Source organism: Armigeres subalbatus, unplaced genomic scaffold (genome assembly GCF_024139115.2).
Source record: "Armigeres subalbatus isolate Guangzhou_Male unplaced genomic scaffold, GZ_Asu_2 Contig561, whole genome shotgun sequence".
NCBI classification, from domain to species: domain Eukaryota; kingdom Metazoa; phylum Arthropoda; class Insecta; order Diptera; family Culicidae; genus Armigeres; species Armigeres subalbatus.
Window position 1 is genome coordinate 211,960 of NW_026943327.1, and position 23,565 is coordinate 235,524.

Here is a 23,565-nt window from a genome sequence, read left to right on the forward strand (position 1 = left end):
ACTCTAAGATAAAGATTTCAGTGATTCTCTTAGATAACGCGGGTTTCGGGTTTCACGGGTTTCTATTATAACATTGTTGTAAGATTTTTTAAGGATATATTTTGTTCTAGGAATTTTTATGAACTCAGGAACTCTGTTGTTATGTACTTTAAATAGGATAACGGTACCAATGGTGGAGGTATTAGTAGATCCACAAAAGAAAATATTGTTTAAATTGACAATTATTGGAAAATTACAGCTTTAATATCTTAGCAAATAGATAAACTAATATATTTGCTAATAAAAATGAAATTGATGTCATTTAACATCAACCACCAAAAATATTGCTTGTATCAGTAATGATTACACAATTCCTTTACTGGTCATGATCGCATATTTGTAATAATCGACAAAAGTAGGCTTGGGAGAAATGGAAGGATAATGTTTGATAAACATTAAGTAAATAACATCATTTGTAATCGTTTTCCAACGCTAAAGATGAGCAAATTTATTCGTAACCAAAAACCACAGAAGGATCAAATACAAAAAAAAGGGATTTCATTGGGGTCATCGTGGGCTTCGTGGCCGTGCGGTTAGCGACGTCAATCGTATAGACGCATGTGCTGTGGAGTGTGGGTTCGATTCCCGCCACGGTACGGAGAAAACTTTACGTAAAGCGAAGAATTCTCTACTGGTCCACTGGGTGTTGTGTAAATCTCCTGTCTGTTGTCTCATGGTAGATGTTAATAATTCAGTCTGTGCGACATTTGATCGAAGACGGTGATTCTGTCTGTTCTTTTTTAAATCCATTGAACTCTCAATACTTTTTTCAATATCTCGGGAATTACTTCTTAGTTTATATATTTTTTTTCAGAAACTTATTATTTTTTTGTTAATTATGGAAATTATAGCGAAATTTCAATTTCAGAATTCTAATCCCATTTTGCAATGCCAGCAGTTTTTATTCATCCAATGAAACAAAATTGTGGATAACAAAATTTCTTTTCATGAAGTGAAGAGTTCAATCTTTTGGAAGTTTAACAATTATTGAAAGTAAATTGATTATCTTGGCTGTGCAAATGTGCACCGCACAACATGTTTCGAAATTGAACTAATGCTCCGGAGTTCTGCTAAATCGCAACTAGCGACAATAAAAAAACTGATTTTTTTGCCCAAGTTTTCACGTAACAGATTTAATTAACCACGAATAGTATCGGATTTCTTTCAACTGCAACAAAAATATATTTCCTTTTTCTTTTACGAACAAAATGACACAAATCACCTAAACAGCCGCTTGATGTGGTTTTGCAAACCCCCGACCAATTTATACTAAATTTGCAAAAAAAGAATCCACAGCCTCTTATTTGAGTCTTATCAAAACACGAGAATTTTTTATTATTTAGGTACCTATTCTTTATTTAAGACTATTCTCTATTTAAGATTTCAGCTCTCAGCTGGCTGTCCTCTTAAGAGGTATGTACTTTCAGAGTGCTACATGGCGGTCTGTTTGAATACAATTAATATTAGTATTAGTAAACATAAAACATCTCCAACGAGGTGAACCGGTCCAGGGCCGAAAACCTCATTAATAAAGATATTAATAATATTAATAAAACATCTCCACTTGGAACGCCGTTGTATAGTCCAAAGGGAGAGGGGTATCGAACTTAAGTCTTAAGAACCATCCCTGGCCCCAAAAACCTCAACATACACATTTTCACGCCGATCGGTTCAGTCGTTTAGTTCTGTCCAGACAGACATAAATTCATTTTTATGTTTATAGATAAGGTTAATATCAAAAACTTTCTCAATTCTGAAGAATTGAAAATACAAACAATTGTCAAAGTACCATATCTAAGGCCGGTTTTAGACATTAGAAGGCTAAGAAAAAATACTTTTAAGAAAAAAATGTCAAAAGACAAATACGAATACTGTAGGATTATTGATTTCATATTCATGAATATATTTCCCTTTTCATGAATATAAGTGGGAAAAATCTGCGGATGAGAATAACAAGAATCTCAACACGGAAAGAACATTATAAAAAATTAACTTCAATTATTTCCATGAATATGGTTGGCGCAGGAGAATAAATGTCAAATCTAATAAATTCACAGTCCTTTTTGATCGAAATTGATTTCAATGACGCGTAGCGAAACGAAATTGATTTCAATGACGTGAAAAGTAGCTTCACACCTCGGGAATCTTGTTCATTGTTTTTGTTCCCATGTGTTCCCAAAAAAGCGCAGTCTCGACCTTAAACCTAATCTAGCCTAAAGTGACCAGATATTGGGTCAATCCAGGACACCCCAAAAAAAAATGAAATGAGAAATATTTTTGAACTTGATCTGAAAATTAGAATGTCTGTCCCTGCGCATCATTTCATCGATGTTAAGGCGTGACCTTAAATACTTGCCTACCAAGTTACTAATTCCGTTCAATAAACTGATGAAATTTGCATTTTTATGTGTTTTGTTCTTTCTCTGTTGAGAGATGAGCCTGCCGAATCTCTGCAAATCTTTCTAATAAAGACACTTTCTTTGTATTTGATTTTAATTTCCTACCCAAAAAAAAAATATTGAATTTGTTTGAATATTATTTTGGAGCTTTTTGGAATAATCAATGAGAAACGGGACAAATTGAGGATTTTTTAGATTACAACGGGACAGCACAATAAGGTCTAAAAAACGTTAAATACGTTACGTATGGTTAGTCTACCCATGTTGCAAATTCGACAGTTGTAAGATGAGACGAGAAACGCTGTAGAACACTACCATAATCATTGGTGCAAGAAGCATAAATTATTACAATTTGACAACATTTTACTATTCGTGGATGTTTTCTGTTTTTCGTCTTTTGACGGTTGAATAAATTAATCAATATTTCAGGTTGCATGAAAGGCACTGCACACCAATTTGTTTTTTCGCAGGAAAACAGCAAAATTTAGCTGGATTTCAACTTTAGCTTTAGCAAACATAACAATCATAAAAATAACAGATTATGTAACTTTTTTTCCAGCAATGTCGATAACGATCATATGGGTGCCCATGGGTACTGTCGGGGCCGAGCGAATATCCTTAGGACATCCGTCGAATATCTGAATTATCATGGGCTGTGTACTCACAAGTATGCTCTGACAGAACGAGTAGCTCTAGTGATACATAGAAGATGTACCCAATAGGGTTTCTTACCCCATTCCCGGCCTAACATGCGTACGACTGCATTATTTAATTGATATTTCTGACAGGAAGCAACTTTTCCTGAATTTTGTGAGCTGTATAATACTGCATTGGGGTTCACTTTTGCTTAAAAATAGCTATTCGTGCTAAATATCGTTCAAATTAGCTTTTATTTCATTTAAAATAACGAGGTGCGGCACTCATTTCAGTCATAGCGATTCCCATTCCGGCATACAAAAAGCCAGTTCCCGGCCTAAGCAAAATTTCACTCAATCTCTCAACATTTTACTCTCATTCTCTCTCGGGACGGTAGAAAATGCGACGTAAACAAAAATATGCACGTTCCACAACAACAAGATGCCAGATGGTATTATTCATAATCATTTTTATTTGGTTGAGAAGATATATTTACTCATTCAAATTTCTTCCAAATACTTAAAAACAATATGTTTTTTACCTTTTAAAATCGAGAGAATTATAAATAACATGATAGCGTCAACGTATTAGACAATTTTCCTATTAACGACGAAGGATCATTTTCATAATCCTGGCCTTTTGGTGGCACGGTGTGGCTAGAAGTTCTTGAGCCGAGGTGAATTTTTGTTCGGTTTGAGAATACATTTTAAAATGTATTCTAATATGTTTAAATAAGTTCTAGTGAAACGAACAAATAAGAATAATTGAAGTGCGTGTGTTTAGAATTATGGTGTGGTGATTAACAGCTTCAAGCAATGGTTGTATCGAGCACTGTAGCGATTTTCAGGTAGGTGTTTATTCGATGATGCCGTTTTGTTTAAGTGGAAAGAATCACTCCGGCTCAGTGGTCAGAGATCGAAATTTTGAGAGCATCAAGAGCGAAATTTTGAAATCTACATTTTTATTTTCTACAATTGGATCAATTAGGAGTAAAACAAGTGATTGAAAAATATTGAGTATTGTGAAAAATAAATGGGAGACTTTTTAAAAATTATCAACCATAAACCTACTACCAAACAGTATAAATCATTAATTTTCTGTGCAGTGAGCCGGGAACCGGGTCAATAGGCCCAAGTAGTGATTTACCCTATTCGAATTAGTATCGTCTCGTTCTTTGTTTCGTTCTGTCAATCGGGTTCATATTCGTGTGCTAATGGGCGCATACTATTCGAACGCCGATTGCTTCGATTTAGAAATTCAAATCTAATTCAAATAATCCATGCTTTCATTTCGTATCTCCGATTAGGCCGTTACAAATATTTAATTAACTTTTTGTCCTACTGGTCTCCGCAAGGTCAAGGGGGAGGGGGATAATAAAAAATAAATATTGAAATGAAAAAAATCAAAAAACTCCTCGGATTTTGAAAATCTCAAAATTATCCGATTTTTTTTTTGTTGCCACCCTCAAAATACTATTTTTTAGATTTATTATTATTTATTAGATTTTTAATATTTGTATCGGCCTTATTATTTCAACACAATCCGCTACTACCTCAGGTACGTCCATAACAATCGGATTATTTGAACTATTTTTTTTCCGGTTCTCATTGCACAAAAGCCTGAAAAGGTAGTAGATTTAGAATTGCATCCAATTATGTTTAAGGAGTGTTGGACAACGCTCCCATCATAGCAATGGACACGATTTAGGTAGCTCTTACAGTTTTGATATCTTTTCCTACGCAGCAGATTTTGTTTGAGAAGCATATTTAAGGACAAGCATCTTGGAATCCAAAACAAAACTCACTCGCGTTTTCAAGGGCACACCACTCAATACAGGAGACAGCGGATCCAAGAAAATGACAGTTGTGCGATGCTTTCATATTGAGTAGTGTGCCCTTGAAAACGCAAGTGAATTTTGTTTTGGATTTCAAGCTGCTTGTCCTTAAGTTTCGGACAAATAATGGATATAAAAATTTAAAATACCTATTATTTTTGGTCCTAGGCACAATTTACTTCTAAATGTTTTGGTCTTTGGAGCATATCCAGAAAGCCATACCGATCACACGCTTAAGTAAGCATTCCAGTTCATTTTGGCATCCAGCATTATTTCCAAGTATTTGTCCTTTTCTAATGATCTAAGATTTGACTTATTTTTTCCTAGTGAAAGGCACAACTACTATTTTTTGATGGATTAGGATGAATCCTGAGTACACAAAAAATGGGTAAATTTTAAAGCCTATTTCAATCTCTTTGAAATGTTATTACCAAGCTTTCCCCTTGCTATGAAGTATAGAGCTTCTGCAAACCCTACAACCTTCAAACCTTCTTCTATGAAGCTTCCTAGAAGGTTTGTATGAACCTATTTTATTATGCTCGTATCCAAGCTCTTTTTGGAATCTTCCTCAATGTCTAAAAAAGGAATTAAGCTATTTCTTTTACTGATACCACTTTTTCATGCCTTGATAGTACTTTATGGAGTACCGTCAATGTTGACTTATCTGACTGGTAAGTGTTTATTCATGCAATTTGAGTAGATATATTCGCTCAACGTTTGTTACATAGACTTTATCAATTGATAAAAGACTAATCGCCATGTTTGTATCTCGGTTTGTATTTAGTATGTTTAAGTTGTTTTCCTAACTTTTGTGTTCAGTCTGGTCCTCCAGATTTATAGGGCTGGAAAGATTTCATTCTGATTGCCGTACGCCTACGCATACGCACCGGGAGGTAGCGAAAATGTTCTATAAAGAGGAGACGCAAAAAAAGGAGTTTTTTGGGGCTCGAGAGATGAAAAGGAGGCATACCGAGGTTCTTCTGGTTTGAGCTTTCGTTCGAATAAGGTGCGTGAAAAAAATACTAAACGTCGTTAGCGAGAAAGTGATTTAAAACGTGCTGATGCTTTCTACCTAAATGAAGAATCCGGTCGTGAATCATGCGAATGCTGGAGTGATTCTGCTTTAGTGCTTCTGAAAACAAGAATCGTGCTCGTGCTCCCGACGAAGAATGTGAGTTTAACAGATCGAACCCCACGAGTGTGAAGAAGTTGATCGCTGAAATTGAAGTGCAGAACTAGGTCCGAACCATCTCCCTGGGTTAACTGCCCTCCACGCCGAGCAGGCAAATTATTGTGTGCGCGTAGTGTCTAGTGCCATCGTAGTTCCCCTTAACTCTCATCAGGCTAGGTGCCCCTGGGATGAGACAAAGTCCATGCTCTACCGTCTAGTAGTACCCAAATGCCAACTTACAAAACTCATTTTCAATTTTCATAAAAACTCGATCGTCATTTTTCAGATTCCCCAGTTCGTATGATTGATTCTTTGCACGAGCTCTTTGACATCTTTGAAGTTGCACTTCAGATCTTCCTCTTGATTGTCAATTTTCACCATTACATTCAGTAAATTCAATCCTATTGAACAGTTTAAGTGAAACTTTTCGCAGATTTTTACACTTTAGTATTTGTCCCTGGAACATACCTGTTAGAGGATTTCGTTAAACCTTATTGATGACCTTTTCAGTCATGGTACCATATTCAATTGCGCTTTCGAATATAGTAGCATGGACTTAGTTTGACTTAAGTATGTATAGTTCTGTAAATTTGTAACTTCCAGTAAATTCAAATGTGGCCGTTGTTCTGCTCTGCTAATTCGCACAAAACGCCCGTGCGTAAACTTGTGCGATAAATTGTAAATGTATTTCTCGGTTGGCACATTGGCCATGTAGTTTACTTAAAATAGCTGATATGCTTCTATTGTAAAAAATATGTAACCCTTATACACAAACCAGAATGAAATATCCGGACAAAGCTGGAATTATCATTATCTGCCATTGAAAATTACAAATTAAGTATTGCCACGTGATATCAATGATACTATCGTTGTGCTCCCTACAACCATACATACCCACAAATACCTAACCACATCAACGGCTTCCTCATTCCCAAACGCTCCTAATTTGTGTACGTGTACTGAAAAATCGCCGCCGACGGTGCCCGGATGGGAATCAGCTGCGAGCCGATGCCGTTCCTCTCCTTGACGACCATGTAGTCCCTGCCGTTGATCATCTTGCGGGAGCCGCTGTCGCTGTCGATGCTGCTCCCGAACATGGTGCCACCGCTGGTGTGGCGGCTGAAGATTTCCGCGTACGGCGGTGGCGGCGAATCGCCATAGCCCATCGATTTTGCGTTCACGTAGGTGACCCCGTCGGTGGAGCGATGATTTCGTTTGGCCCCGAACAGCTCTTTGCTCAGCTTGCGCTCGTTCAGGATGCGGAAGAACATCTGGAGTGAAAAAGAAAGTTTATCTAAAAACCTCAATAGTGTTCCTTGAATAGTTCACGACTCCCATCCCCAGAATCCCGATTAGTCTAGTTGCAATAAATTGCTCTGCTAAGTATTTAGTAAAGCAAAGCTTATTCTTCTATTCTTAGTCAAATATGACAGAACTCAAAATGTTTAAAAAATGTCTCCAGTAATATATTGATGTGATTTGATTCCCAAATGAAATTAGGTAATTGCATCAAAAGAGAATAAGTTTTACCTCCGAAACGAATACGGCAACCGCTGTGGCAAAACCAGTCAACATCACCAAATACGTCATGACCAAGTCGCGGTTTTTCAGCTGACGTTCTGTGCCACCCAAATTCTGTGGACAGATTTCAGCCTTCGGCAGATTTTCCAGAAGTTTAAATTTAACCAATCCTCCTTCGACCATGTTTAGTAATCTGCGAAGAATTGAGAACGATCATTAGTTGATTACCCGGTTTCTTTTGTTTTGCAAACGCCACTTACTGCGGATCGAACAGGGTGTTCCAGCGTGTGTTGTTCGGATAGGCGAAGGCGCGAACCCGCGTCAGGAAAGGCGTCGTAGCCGTGGCGAACGGACAATGGCTGCGCTCGTTGATGGGATTGACCTTGCGACGGACCAGGTAGTCCTTGTACACCAGATGTTCGATGGCCGGCCGGTCACGGACGTAGACGTAGTTTTTCTTGGTCACCGTAGTCATTAGGATGTCACTGTCGTTCAGGTTGGTGGTGAATTCCACCAAATGTTTGTCAACCAAAAAGCTCAACGAGTTGAGGGCCTCATCGCTCTGTTGAAAAATGGTAGCTCTTATGGAATGGAACAGAGGGATAATGAGGAAGGGATGTCAGACTAGCCTGGTGTGCACTGATTTATTCCTTCACCAAAATGGTGTTGACGAAATGTCGCACCTTTCATAGCCCAATGGGTTTTCATCAAATATTCTATTTATTTTCGGTCTATACATAGTGTTGACCACGTGTGCTATTATGCTATCGAAGACGTGCGGTGAGTCGGTTGATGTTTGATTTCGACAAACATGAGGGGCATACCGCTCCTTACTCGCCAGGGTAGAAAGCTCGCACCGAAAACGAGTTCTGTCTCATAATTTACTCGATTTATTATTTATACGATTCACACGGTGCCCAAACCGGAGGTAAAATATATGGGGGTTCATCAAGCGTCGAAAGCGCTTCAAGTCAGTACGATTAATAATTAAGTACCTTGCACGTTGTTGATGGGTGCTGCTACAACAAGCTGGTCAATTTGTTCATTCACTCATTTTACTGTTCAGTAGATACTTACGTTTTTGATAGCGTACTCGATGGCGTTGCCACGGATGGTGACAAATTGTTTCTCTTTTTTCCTTACGTCTTCGGCATTGTTGATGGGCAGCGTGAACTTGGACAATGTTAGGAAAGCAGTTAAGTTGGCCGTGTAGAATGAGGTGAGGATGGTTATGAAGATCCACCAGCTGGCAAAAAGGATTCGCGTTGAATCTGAAAAGAATTTTTATTTTTGAAGATTATGAAATGGTTCTCGACGTAATCTTCACCAATATTTTAAGATCATTAGAAATCCAAATATCTAGCATTGTTTAGCTTATTGCACTAAACGCTTCGTAATTGCTACTCGTGATGGACCGAGAAACTTAAAATACGAACTGAAGGTATCCAATTGAAAAGCCCAACAAACATTTTAGGCTGAACGAGCAAGTTTGTTGGCTGAAGAAGCCTATTTTGAACGAAATAAGCGCTTTTTCAGCTTTCAATGTTTATTGGGAGGCTACAAAAGCCATATTTTCAAAGTCAAATTAGGTTTATAAGATGGCAATTAATTCAATATTCATTAATATAGAATGCCGATATCAAATATCCTTTGCATATTTGTAAGCGCCACTGGGAACGAAAAGTAGATTGACCATCGTATGCTGTTGGTTTCATGATCGTTTTGAAAATTTAGGGTAAGGTACACTGGGGGAAGGGAAAAAAGGGGGTAAGTGTAAAAATCGACTCGAAAAATTGGAATTGTACATACTTTACAGTTTTTACCACATCATAACATTATGCAAGAATATACTTTGATGCTCAAACTAATACTATGTTGAAATTTGTATAATACATACACTAACACGGTTAACTCTTGAACTGTAATTTAAGGTTTCGCGAAAAGTTGATTTTTGCATTCATAAAATCAATTCCTATTTGCACCAATTGTCCCTTTTTCAAGTGAATTTATATCACAGGTTACTATTACAACACAATTAAACTAATCCATTCAATTTGTAGTGGTTTGTACCATGAAAGCAAATAATTCAAAGATTTTACACTTACCCCTGGTATCAAACACTGCGGGGGAAGTGGATAATGCTCTAATTACGCAATTTTTTTCTTTCCTCCAGGGTTTATTTCGATAGCTGTGAATCTTAATATGTTCCTTCTTTGTTATCATTGTGATTCCAGTGGTAATTGAACTAATATAAATGAGAAAATGCCTGATTAATCCACCTATCGGTATTGATGCCTTTCACATGTTTTACATATGAAAAAAAATGTATAAGAAAGTTAAAAATAGCACTGATAGGTAAATATATTCTATAATTCACATTAATTTTTCTTCATAACAAGTATCGCCGTTGAATGCAATTTTTTTGCGAACAAATTGGTTAAGGACAAGTGCTTAAGAATAGCTGATAATTTTGAACGTGCTTTGCGCACACACATACATACAAATACGCACATACAGACATCATCTCAATTCGTTAAACTAAGTTGATTAGTTTATAACCCTGCAAGTCCCATTTTTCCTTTAAAAAGTTCATCTTTGGGGCGAACATATAGATTTTACGTTCAGTTAATGTTCGAGAAGGCAAAACCAGCCCTCCCTAGCTATTACGAGAATTCCTTGATGATCTATTCCGTTAAGGTAATGAAATCATTCCACAAAAGATACTCAGAGCAATTATTGTATTGATTTTAGTTATATGTAACCAGAGCTGTAAATATTCGATTACTTTTTATGAAGCCCATCGGCCTTCTTTGTCACTTCACTTCTAAACATATTCATATTCGGCTCTGCACCGTCAATTTTCAGAATGAATATGGGTCAGTGAGTATTTATTTGAAAATCACAAATTATTAAATAATCGTAAAACTGAACACATTTTTGATGAGTTAAATAAATACACGCGTAGATCTAATCCCGACGTTCAATTGAGGGGCATTTTTAGCGTCAAATGTCAATATAATCAAGGCTAATTTTGTTTTTTTCGCGTGCAGTTACCATACTCAGTGGTAATCAATTAAATGAATTTATGAAGAAGTAAACTGAGTAAGTCATTCTATGTTTTGAATAATCAAAACACGAATGTCAAAAGTCGGAGTGAATGTGCTTCATGAAAGTGAATATTTTATGCTCTGTATGTAACTACTCATCACAATTGAAGATCAAGGTAAAAAGGGTTTTCCACTTACCCCATCCCACTGGGTTAAGTGGAAAAACAACTCCTTATTTTTCTAATCTATTCCCACAAATTTCAAGCGACCAAAATGGTATGAATTACCGCACAGTTGGTGCAAAATTGACTGTTTTTGATAGCCCATTTTGATTGAACCCATTTAGAGTATTTAAACTGGTTTTACACTAATTCAAACATGCACTATCGATTTTTCCTTTTCCACTTCCCCCAGTGTACCTTATTTGAATCCTTTGAAGGTATGTTTCGCTTTGTTTCGCTAGCAATGTTTTGTTTATGAGGTTTATGCCGTGAGCTTAGTAATATTAGTAGTGCTGCAGTCGATCGTTCGTTTTTTTCCGAACAATAAACCTCTTAAATATTTATCGGGCCAAAAAGTTGTCTATCTCGAATCCAGTGTTGTATATCATGGTGTATAGCAGTTGACAGTTAAGGTTACGACTTTACCGGAGGCCAAGCTACAATTTGGAATAGGGTATATGGCTCAAACCTTGGCCCAATATGCTACGGTTGAGCTCATTTCTCGTTATAAATCTTCATATATTGCAGTTCCTACCAGAATTATTCCACAAGTTGGCTTGCTTACTTTTGGTTTTGGCACCAAACAGCGAAAAACGAGTTGTAAATAGTGCACAAGTGGTAAATAAGTTCATATTTCTTATACACGATCAAACTCAGTTCTATATGAGTTGCCGCAACCAAATCGGTCTGAACTGTGCTGATAGTAAAAGCACAGACAAACAGACTTAACACTCATGAAATTCTCATCGTTCACTGTTTTACTGGTTATTTCAAATAATCATTAGTTGGCCAATCGGTCACAAGTGGCGCGCGCATCGGTTTTGTTCGAGTTTGACCTTTGCCCATTAATGCCATCTTATTCGTGATTTACCCTACTAAGTAAAAACAACAGATGTCGTTAGTGTTTGTACGACGATGAATTTGATGAGTGAATGTTCAATGTGTTATGTCTGTTTGTCTGTGGTAAAAGTAAAGTATTCCTAAACCGTCTAAGACGAATTAAGTACTGTCCATTTAATTCCACCAGTTAATTTTCGTTATCTTTGCAGATACGTATTTCGACCACAACTGTGTGGTCGTCTTCAGTGTCTTGTACTTGACTCGACTTCAATTGTAGTTGACTCGACAAGTCGAGTCAAGTACAAGACACTGAAGACGACCACACAGTTGTGGTCGAAATACGTATCTGCAAAGATAACGAAAATTAACTGGTGGAATTATATGGACAGTACTTAATTCGTCTTAGACGGTTTAATACATTCCACTAAACGAGCTTAATATATTTTTCTGAAAGTATTCCTTTTGAAAGTCCAAAAGGATTCGATTAGGAAGCCCAAAATAATTCCGTCCGGAACCTCAAAATGATTTTCTTCGGAAGCCCATCAAGATTCCGTTTGGAAGTCGATCAGAAGCTAAAAGGAATTCCGTTCGTAAACCCAAAAATATTAAGTTCGGAAACTCAAAATTCAGTGAGGAAATTCAAAAGAACGAAACGGAAATCTTTTGGGCTTCCAAACGGATTCTTCGGGGCTTCTGGAGCTTTTAGACTTTCATAAGTAATCAACAAAGGATTTTCTTCGAATCCCCAAAAAGGATTCCATTCAGAGGCCTAAAAGGCTCCACTGGGAAGTCCAAAGGGATACTGTTTGGAAGCTTTATAGCATCCCGTATTGAAGTCCTAAATAATTTTTGTTCGAAACCCCAAAACAGTTCCGTTCGAAAGCACATCAGGATTCCGTTTGGAAGCCCAAAGTTTTCGAAAACAACAAATGTCTGTAAAAGTCTGTAAATTCAATCATAAGTTTGTGTAATGTTTGTAATCTGTATGATGTCTGTACGCAAGATCAAATATCTGTATGTATGGCATCCCTGCTAATGAAAATCCTATTATATGATTCAATTGTTTTCCAAATATTTACTATATTTGCCAGTGAAGAAGTTTAGAAAAATGATTATTATTATTTATTCAGACTAAGGCCGAAGTGGCCTGTGCGGTATATAAGAGTCTTCTCCATTCGGCTCGGTCCATGGCTACACGTCGCCAACCACGCAGTCTACGGAGGGTCCGCAAGTCATCTTCCACCTGATCGATCCACCTTGCCCGCTGCGCACCTCGCCTTCTTGTGCCCGTCGGATCGTTGTCGAGAACCATTTTCACCGGGTTACTGTCCGACATTCTGGCTACGTGCCCGGCCCATCGCAGTCGTCCGATTTTCGCGGTGTGAACGATGGATGGTTCTCCCAACAGCTGATGCAATTCGTGGTTCATTCGCCTCCTCCACGTACCGTCCGCCATCTGCACCCCACCATAGATGGTACGCAGCACTTTTCTTTCGAAAACTCCAAGTGCGCGTTGGTCCTCCACGAGCATCGTCCAGGTCTCGTGTCCGTAGAGGACTACCGGTCTAATTAGCGTTTTGTAGATTGTCAGTTTGGTACGGCGGCGAACTCTATTCGATCGGAGCGTCTTGCGGAGTCAAAGTACGTACGGTTTCCAGCCACTATGCGTCTCCGAATTTCTCTGCTGGTGTCATTTTCGGCAGTCACCAGTGAGCCCAAGTACACAAATTCTTCTACCACCTCGATTTCGTCACCACCGATGCAAACTCGCGGTGGGTGGCTCACATTGTCTTCTCTTGAACCTCTTCCTATCATGTACTTCGTCTTCGACGTGTTGATGACTAGTCCGATCCGCTTAGCTTCCCTCTTCAGTCTGATGTAGGCTTCCTCCATCTTCTCAAAGTTACGTGCCATAATATCTATGTCGTCGGCGAAACCAAATAGCTGGACGGACTTATTGAAAATTGTACCACTCGTGTTAATCCCTGCTCTTCGTATTACACCTTCCAAAGCGATGTTGAATAGCAAACACGAAAGACCATCACCTTGCCGTAACCCTCTGCGGGTTTCGAAGGGACTCGAGAATGCCCCTGAAACTCGAACTACGCACATCACCCGATCCATCGTCGCTTTGATCAACCGTGTCAGTTTATCCGGAAAACCGTGTTCGTGCATTAGCTGCCATAGCTGGTCCCGATCGATTGTATCATATGCGGCTTTGAAGTCGATGAATAGATGATGTGTGGGCACGTTGTATTCGCGGCATTTCTGCAGTACTTGGCGAATGGCAAACACCTGGTCCGTGGTGGAGCGTTCACCCATAAAACCCGCCTGGTACTGCCCCACGAACTCCCTTGCAGTTGGTGCTAGTCGACGGCATAAAATTTGGGAGAGTACCTTGTAGGCGGCGTTCAGCAATGTGATTGCGCGGTAGTTGCTACAATCCAGCTTATCGCCCTTTTTCAGATGGGACACACGACATCTTCCATCCACTCCTGCGGCAAAACTTCCTCCTCCCAAATCTTGGTAATGACCCATTGCAGCGCTCTAGCCAGTGCCTCACCACCGTGTTTAAATAGCTCTCCTGGTAGTTGGTCAACCCCAGGGCTTTGTTGTTCTTGAGCCGGCCAATCTCCTCCTGGATTTCCTGGAGATCCGGAGCCGGTAGAATTATGTCCTGCGCGCGTTCTCCCAGGTCCATCACCATACCGCCATCTTCGTCTGCCACATCGCCATTCAGGTGTTCTTCGTAGTGCTGCCGCCACCTTTGGATCACCTCACGCTCGTTCGTAATAAGGTTCCCGTTTATGTCCTTACACATATCGGGCTGTGGCACGTGGCCCTTACGTGAACGGTTTAACTTCTCATAGAACTTTCGTGTGTTATTAGCGCGGTACAGTTGCTCCGTTTCTTCACGGTCTCGATCTTCCTGCTGGCGCTTTTTCCTCCGGAAAATCGAGTTTTGTCTGTTCCGCGCCTGTTTATATCGTGCCTCGTTCGCCCTCGTGCGGTGTTGCAGCAATCTCGTCCATGCTGCATTCTTCTCTTCCACTAACTGCTCACATTCGCCGTCATACCAGTCGTTTCTCTGATCCGGGCACCGTGCCAAGTGCAGCGGTTGCGGTGCTACCAATGGCGGATCGAATATCTCTCCAGCCATCTTCAAGAGACGCTGCGCCTAGCTGCTCTTCCGTTGGGAGTGCCACTTCCAGCTGCTGCGCGTATTCTTGGGCTAGTCTACCGTCTTGTGGCCGCCCAATGTTAAGCCGCGGCGTCCGACTTCGACGCGTGTTGTACACCGTCGAAAGTTTTGAGCGCAGGCATACTGCAACGAGGTAGTGGTCGGATTCAATATTCGCACTGCGGTAAGTGCGGACGTTCGTGATGTCGGAGAAGAATTTACCGTCGATTAGAACGTGGTCGATTTGGTTTTCCGTTTCTTGGTTAGGTGATCTCCATGTGGCCTTGTGGATATTTTTGCGGGGAAAGAAGGTGCTTCGGACTACCATTCCGCGGGAGGCTGCGAAGTTTATGCATCGTTAGAAAAATGAAAACTAGTTTTTTATTTACCCGACGTTTCGACACGGGGATTGTGTCTTTTTCAAGGGGAAAATATTTTTGTTGTTTGTCGTCGTATGTTTAGTCTAACTTGCACCGTCTGTTTGTCTAATTGTCCGTACATGACTTCGGAAGCACTGTTATCAATTTTCATTTTTTTTCTTAGCTAAGGGGTGATCTCCAGTGAAGTCAGTCGAAGGAAACTGGAATCGAATCCAACCGATCTTGAACCGTTTCAAAGCAGACGGAGGAGCGGTGTCTGGCGGTAAAGAGAACTCTTTCGCTAGACGAAGTGGCCTTAATCGGTCAGCCCAAAGGTCGCCGGGGAAGGCGAAGGTGATGGCCGTGGTGGGTCAGATGAGGTGCCGTGACGTCGACGTAAAAATGGTCGGCTCTATTCTGACCAAGGTCATAAACTCGGTGATGACTAACCACTAGGATAGCGGAGGCCAGACAATGGAGGTGATTACTGTAAAGTTAAGTAAGGTCACGCAGGTGGCGGACTTGCATGTAGCTAAAAGGGTTACAGTGCCGCCTAAGAGGAGAAATACGAAAACTCGCCCTGAAAGGCCCTAAGGCTCAACGGAGAACAGTGCCTCCACCAAAGAGGGTAACTTTGGATCACAGGAGGAGGACCTGCCGTGGACTGAGGTCGTGAATCCCAAAAAGGCGAAGCGGAGTCGTCAACAAGCCGCAAGGAGTGCGGCAAAAGGAGCGGAGAAGGCCACTACTAAGAAGGGTAGAGCCCTTAAGAAAAAGGGTGCGCCTTCCAATGGCAGTGGCAAGCGAAAATACAGATTTGAGGCGATTATCATCAAGCCTGACGATAGAAGCTACGCCGATGTCTTGAAGACTATTAGATGCAACGAAAAGCTCTCTAGCTAGGAGGAGATGTTAACTGAATCCGTCGAACGCGGATAGGCAAGATGATTCTCGTCTTGAAGCGGGATGCTGCTCAGATGAGTTCTGAGTATAAAAAGTTGACAGAGGCGGTCCTGGGAAATGGGGTTCAAGTTAGAGCACTATGCCCATTTTCGAACATCCGGTGCAAGGGCCTGGATGAGATAACCGAGGCCGGAGACCTGGTAGACGCACTGAGAAATCAGTGCAATGTCAAGATCCAGGAATCCGCGATTCGGTTACGCCAAGGCTATGCGCCAAGCTATGCGGGAATGCAGGTTGCCTCATGCCGTTTCAAAGTAGACGGAGGAGCGGTGTCTGGCGGTAAAGAGAACTCTTTCGCTAGACGAAGTGGCCTTAATCGGTCAGCCCAAAGGTCGCCGGGGAAGGCGAAGGTGATGGCCGTGGTGGGTCAGATGAGGTGCCGTGACGTCGACGTAAAAATGGTCGGCTCTATTCTGACCAAGGTCATAAACTCGGTGATGACTAACCACTAGGATAGCGGAGGCCAGACAATGGAGGTGATTACTGTAAAGTTAAGTAAGGTCACGCAGGTGGCGGACTTGCATGTAGCTAAAAGGGTTACAGTGCCGCCTAAGAGGAGAAATACGAAAACTCGCCCTGAAAGGCCCTAAGGCTCAACGGAGAACAGTGCCTCCACCAAAGAGGGTAACTTTGGATCACAGGAGGAGGACCTGCCGTGGACTGAGGTCGTGAATCCCAAAAAGGCGAAGCGGAGTCGTCAACAAGCCGCAAGGAGTGCGGCAAAAGGAGCGGAGAAGGCCACTACTAAGAAGGGTAGAGCCCTTAAGAAAAAGGGTGCGCCTTCCAATGGCAGTGGCAAGCGAAAATACAGATTTGAGGCGATTATCATCAAGCCTGACGATAGAAGCTACGCCGATGTCTTGAAGACTATTAGATGCAACGAAAAGCTCTCTAGCTAGGAGGAGATGTTAACTGAATCCGTCGAACGCGGATAGGCAAGATGATTCTCGTCTTGAAGCGGGATGCTGCTCAGATGAGTTCTGAGTATAAAAAGTTGACAGAGGCGGTCCTGGGAAATGGGGTTCAAGTTAGAGCCCTATGCCCATTTTCGAACATCCAATGCAAGGGCCTGGATGAGATAACCGAGGCCGGAGACCTGGTAGACGCACTGAGAAATCAGTGCAATGTCAAGATCCAGGAATCCGCGATTCGGTTACGCCAAGGCTATGCGCCAAGCTATGCGGGAATGCAGGTTGCCTCATGCCAAGTACCTTTGGCTGAGGCCAAGAAGGTGCTGGGTAAGGCAAAACTGAAAGTGGGCTGGTCGGTGTGCTCGTTGAGCACAAGCCAACCGATTCAGGCCTGTTACAGGTGCCTTGGCCGCGATCATAAATCCTATGACTGTAAGGGGCCTGACCGCAGTAAGCTATGCCGTAGATGTGGAGCTGAATACCAAGCTCGCACCTGTCCAAGATGTCAGATCTGTCCCCTGGGCACAGACAACAGATATCTTACCGGTGCTCAGGCCTGTCCGGCCTCTAGAAGGGTCCAGACATGCAAGTGACACAGCTAAACTTAGACCACTGCAAGGCAGCTCAACTGCTGCTACAACAGTCGGTTAATAAGTGCAAAGCTGATGTTGCCTTGCTATCCCATATCGTATCCCTGCTGGAACGGGAGCTGGATAGCGGACAAGTCCGGCATGGTGAGAATCTGGACTTGTGGGCGACACCCTATCCAGGAGATAATATCATCTCCTGACGATGAGGGTTTTGTCATAGCAAAGGTAAACAGAGTTTAAGTTTGTAGTTGCTACTGTCCTCCTAGATGGAGTATAGAGCAGTACACTAGGGTGATCGATATTCTTGCGGCGAAACTAGCTGGTTTAAAACCAGTAGTTGTGGCAGGTGATTTCGATGCGTGGGTAGTGGACTGGGGCTCCCGCTTCACCAACGCTAAAGGTCATATCCTGCTAGAGTCTCTAGGGGTATTAATCATAGTCTTGCTGAACGAAGGCCAAGTGCCAACGTTCAGAGGACCGAACGGTGATTCATGTATCGATGTGACCTTCTGCAGCGCGGGGTGGTCGGTGGAGCCATACTGGAAGGTTCATGAGGGGCATACTTCCAGTGACCATCAGGAAGTACGTTTTATGGTCGGTTATACCCCCAAAGGAACCACAAGGCGGTTCGGTGCCACTGATCCAGGATGGCGCACCTCACAGTTTAACACGGAACTGTTAGAGGAGGTACTATGATGGGTATGTCGGACTACAGGACTAAGCGGCGACGAATTATCGAATTAATAATTATCAAAAGTTATCGAAAATAGAACGTGAGATATGGGAACAAATTTTGCACACTCACGTTGGAAATCCAACATGATTTCGAAGTATCTAAAATTGCCGAAATTGACTGTAGAAACTATCAAACGTTATCGGGAAACACTATTGCTGGATCGCGTAGAATAAATTAATAATCGTAGAAGTGGAACATACGACCAGAAACTACAAGTGAAAGTCTGCAGAGCAGTTCGGAACCATTTTGGAATTTTCTTGCGTGATTTAGCGAAAAGGTTCACTGCGCCGTACAGCACAGCTCAAATAATCTGTCGGCGCTAGGGTTTCGAGTCGTATGATGTCAGTAAGCGTCCCAACAGGACCCTGAAACAGAAGCTGGTTGCCAAGCATCGCGCAAGAATGCTGGTCGAGAAAGTTCTGACGAAATACAATTGATGTATTTTGATGGACGATGAAATTAATATAAAAATTGACTTTCAATTCCCGGGACACAAGCTTTACCTTGCCAAACGGAAGAGTGATGCCCCAGGAAAATTCAATAGGCAAGATTGCCCACAAATTGATGGTATGTCAAAGCATCTGCAGTTGTGGAAAGAAAACTAAAGTTTTCATTACTGGAGCGACCATAAATGGTCAAATATACAAGAAAGGGTGTCTTCAGAAGCGATTTTCGCCATCCATTCAATCACACGACAGTCCGGTATTGCTTTGGCCTGACTTAACAAGGTGCCATTACAGACGGCATGTAATGAACCGAATGATAATGACGTTATTGAAAAAACTATCAACCCACCAAAATGCCCAAATTTTCTTCCCAATGAAAAATATTATCATAGGGAAACTTGAGAAATGGTGCAAAACAATCAGAAAACCATCCTATATGGGAACCGCGAGTTTGCATCGGTGGTGACGAAATCGAGGTGGTAGAAGAATTTGTGTACTTGGGCTCACTGGTGACTGCCGAAAATGACACCAGTAGAGAAATTCGGAGACGCATAGTGGCTGGAAATCGTACGTACTTTGGACTCCGCAAGACGCTCCGATCGAATAGAGTTCGCCGCCGTACCAAACTGACAATCTACAAAACGCTAATTAGACCGGTAGTCCTCTACGGACACGAGACCTGGACGATACTCGTGGAGGACCAACGCGCACTTGGAGTTTTCGAAAGGAAAGTGCTGCGTACCATCTATGCTGGGGTGCAGATGGCGGACGGTACGTGGAGGAGGCGAATGAACCACGAATTGCATCAGCTGTTGGGAGAACCATCCTTCGTTCACACCGCGAAAATCGGACGACTGCGATGGGCCGGGCACGTAGCCAGAATGTCGGACAGTAACCCGGTGAAAATGGTTCTCGACAACGATCCGACGGACACAAGAAGGCGAGGTGCGCAGCGGGCAAGGTGGATCGATCAGGTGGAAGATGACTTGCGGACCCTCCGTAGACTGCGTGGTTGGCGACGTGTAGCCATGGACCGAGCCGAATGGAGAAGACTCTTATATACCGCACAGGCCACTTCGGCCTTAGTCTGAATAAATAATAAATAATAATGGGAAAATGGTTTGAACAAATTGCTGATCAAGTCCACCGTTCTACTGTGCAAAAAATAACGAGTGGTATTGAGAGAAAAGTCCGAGAATTCATCCGAAATGCCAATGAATAATTTTTCGATATTTTTTCCTTCAAAGTTTTCTAAATTCCCTGTATAATAAAATCTGAACCACCTTTTTATGTACTTTTTCGGCAAAGAAATGTTCGTGCGGCCAAATACTAAGTGGATCAAGCTTTAGATTGTCGGACTATACTGAATTGCTGGTGGCTTATCTAGCAACCAGTATGATTTCCGTAAACGCCATCGAAGCTCGAGGAGGTTATCCCTTGCACATCACAAGACCGAGGTCGTTATAGTGCATAACCACCATGGGTTGCAGTAAGCGAGGATAAGAGTAGGGACCTGCACAGTCAACTCCGTGAGGTGTTAAAATGGCAGAGAGCATGGGACACCGCTTTCAAAGGTTGTTGGACCCACAGGCTAATTCCGGATGTGTCGAATTGGGTTAGTAGGAACACCATAGGTCCACCTATCACCAGGTATTGTCTGAGCATGGCTGCTTTAAAAAGTTCCTGCATAGGTTCGGGTTCGCAGATTCTATGGAGTGCCCAGAATGTGTATATGAGGTGGAATAGGCAGAACATGTGATGTTTGGATGCCCGCGATTCAATGTTGAACGCAATGCCATGCTGCTTGTCAGCGGCATTAATACAATCCCGGAAAACCTCGTTAAGAGGATGTGTTATATTATATGGAATGCGGTGAACACAGTGTCTCCACAGATTATTTCCAAAATTCAGCGCTGGTGGCGTCTTGAACAAAACCAGTAGCTGCAGTAGAAACTACTGTGATGCAGTGAACACCAAACTAACCCCGCCAACAAAAACGTAGATTTAGAGGTCATTGCAGTTAAAGCGCGGTGGTTGTTGTCGGAGTGCCCGTCTCCTACGTGAGTTTATACTACAGACCGATAAGTCACTATCCTCAACACACAGATTCGTTCGCTAATGGGTTTCCCCCGCATCACTCGTTTCATCTGCTTGCCCATCACTACGAAACCAACTCCATGCTCTGCTTTTCCGCGCCGCTGTGATAGATGTTATACTTGAATGCAGTGTTGGTCGTGGGGTCCACGGCTCGGAATTCATGTTCTCCGGATCTAGGCCAGAGGAGTTCTTGAAAAGCGGGCACGTTCACTCCAACCTTCTGCAGTTCACAAGTTATGAGGCTCACTCGTCCAAGATCAGGTCAATCAAAGCTAATTACCTATATTCCGGGGATTCAACCACCCGACTTGGACATTAATTTACAATGTTATGAAAACTCATATGTGAATATATACATTATTGAAGATAATGATTTGAAAAATGTATTGAAGGTAACCACTTTCCCTTCGATGGGACTCGAGTGGGTTCGAGTCCCATCGAAGGGAAAATGGTTACCACCCAAGTTACCATCAATACATTTTTAATGTACATATTCACATATGAGTTTTCATAACATAAAAAAACGTCCAAGATCATTTAGGGTCCTGCATTCCAGGTACCGAGTTTGTAATAATAGTCCTTATTTCGTTGTCGGGTCTGTTGCCAAAAATAACGTTCTCTTTTTCTTCTATCTCCATTTTTCGTGGTATTTGAGGCGACGCAATAAAGTGGCGCGAACGAACTTGTTTTAAGTAGGACGCTGAAGATTCGCGAAATCCGAGTTTGTGGTTCTGCTTTTAGTGTTTGGTGAATAAGTGTGCAAATGAACGTGGTTTGTATATGATGCAAAACATTTGTATGATCCGGGACGCTTGGTAAGTAAATTAATGAATATATTTTAATATTTTTTCAGCATGTACTATTATTGACAAATGCTCTATATTGTCGAATAGAGCTCCCTATTATTCACCTTGCCCACTAACACACCCTTCCCGAGACACCTATGAAGGTAGTATGGGTTCCCTGCATCTTTACTAGTAGATGTTGAACTAGCATTCCTTCCCTTCCTTTTGTGATTGTAAGGACGTGGCCAGGTATACAACTGCTACTGTATTAAAAAAGTACTAATCCCATGTATCAGTTTGCGACAATATACAGTAGATTGCTCAGTTGAGCATTGTATAGGCACCCACGATTTGTACAATCACATATGCTATGCTATGCTATTTGAGGCGACGCAATAAAGTCAAAAGTCGTTGCTTCTTTGTTGAGATTGATGCCTCTGAAAACGCAAGGCATTTTTTTTAATTCTTGGCAGTTTCACTTTAAATAATATAGGGTATACCCCGTTAGACATGAAATGCCCCAAAGAACAAATCATGGCATAAAGAACAACTTATGAATTATGCAAAACGTCTTTTATGTCGACATTATGCCGAATGACCGTTACGCCTAACGTCTGTTATGTATTGTAGTGAACTAATTTTTAAAGTATTTTGAAATCCTCTCTTAGGGAAGATCCTTAGATACGTCATTGAAAAATTGGCGATTTTCGACGTCTCTCCATATCGTTACACTGCTTGTATTGGCCCTCTTTTGTATGGATTGACACACTTTCTGTGATGTAATTTATTAATGATCTCCAATTTTAGCCTGGCAGGTGATTATCTCCTTGAGGTTTCTGTCAAAAGACGATCCCTTCATTTTTCAACATGAATGTGAATGTGATCAGTATTTTTGAAAGTTTATTCAATGTTGTAATGGCATCGGCTGCATATGGTTTTTGCAAGAGATAAATTACAAAATATCATAGAAGCAATTGCCAAGCTATAGAAATAATCGCACCCTCTCCACAATGAATGATTGAAATTATAATGTCTTAATTTTGTAAATGTGCAATTTAATATTCAAATATAATACGCCCATGTTCTTCCAGAACAAACGGTATTGAAAAATGTATCAAATCATAATCTATTTAATGTTCAACCTTGATACGTATATGAATGATTCCATTAAGTATTGATTGCATTCGGTGCAACCTCCGTGGCCAATACGATAATCTTTTCCCATTATTGTCGGATGCATGTTATACTTCATATACGATACGTCAAGAATATTCTCTATAGCAATACAAATAATGTATGATTTCATTAAAACAATTTTATCGATTCAAACAATTTACTGACGTCTGCTGGTCACATTCATGGAAAGCCATCATTATCAAGCATGTGCGTTTCCAATGTCGGGCAGGGAAAAGCACCAATGCAAAAAAAAAACATGTTTATGCAACAGCACACTATCACCGGCTATGCATCTGAATGAATGTCCCACACCAGTTTACTATTACAAAGTTACCCCCCGATAATCCCTCTTGTGTACTTTGTAATTATCGTAGGTTTTCATTGTCCACTGGGGAGCAACGAGAGGGGTATCTATTTTTTGTCCCATCATCGGATTGAATAAAAAATATACACACCGTCGATGGACGCAGATTTTCCTGTATTGATGAATTTTTTCTTTAAGGAATGAAAACAACGTGGCTTTAGCTCTGATTTTTGACTTAATTGATGAATCTAATATACCCAGTTAACTTTTATCAAATGAGAATCACATCACGAAAAGGCTACACTTGCA

At 41.3% G+C, this 23,565-nt stretch overlaps 1 protein-coding gene across 1 annotated transcript in view; it reads right to left on the reverse strand.

The window, feature by feature from the left end:
- Positions 1-6,729: 6,729 nt before the first annotated feature.
- LOC134204383 (glutamate receptor ionotropic, kainate 2-like) overlaps positions 6,730-23,565 on the reverse strand; it is a 29,008-nt gene continuing 12,172 nt past the window's right edge. The window contains exons 3-6 of the mRNA XM_062679197.1: positions 8,678-8,871; positions 7,861-8,162; positions 7,610-7,793; positions 6,730-7,350 (exon numbers count right to left, since the gene is read on the reverse strand). Coding sequence (XP_062535181.1) covers positions 7,021-7,350; positions 7,610-7,793; positions 7,861-8,162; positions 8,678-8,871 — 1,010 coding nt within the window. The 3' untranslated portion in view covers positions 6,730-7,020. The remainder of the gene's footprint in view (positions 7,351-7,609; positions 7,794-7,860; positions 8,163-8,677; positions 8,872-23,565) is intronic.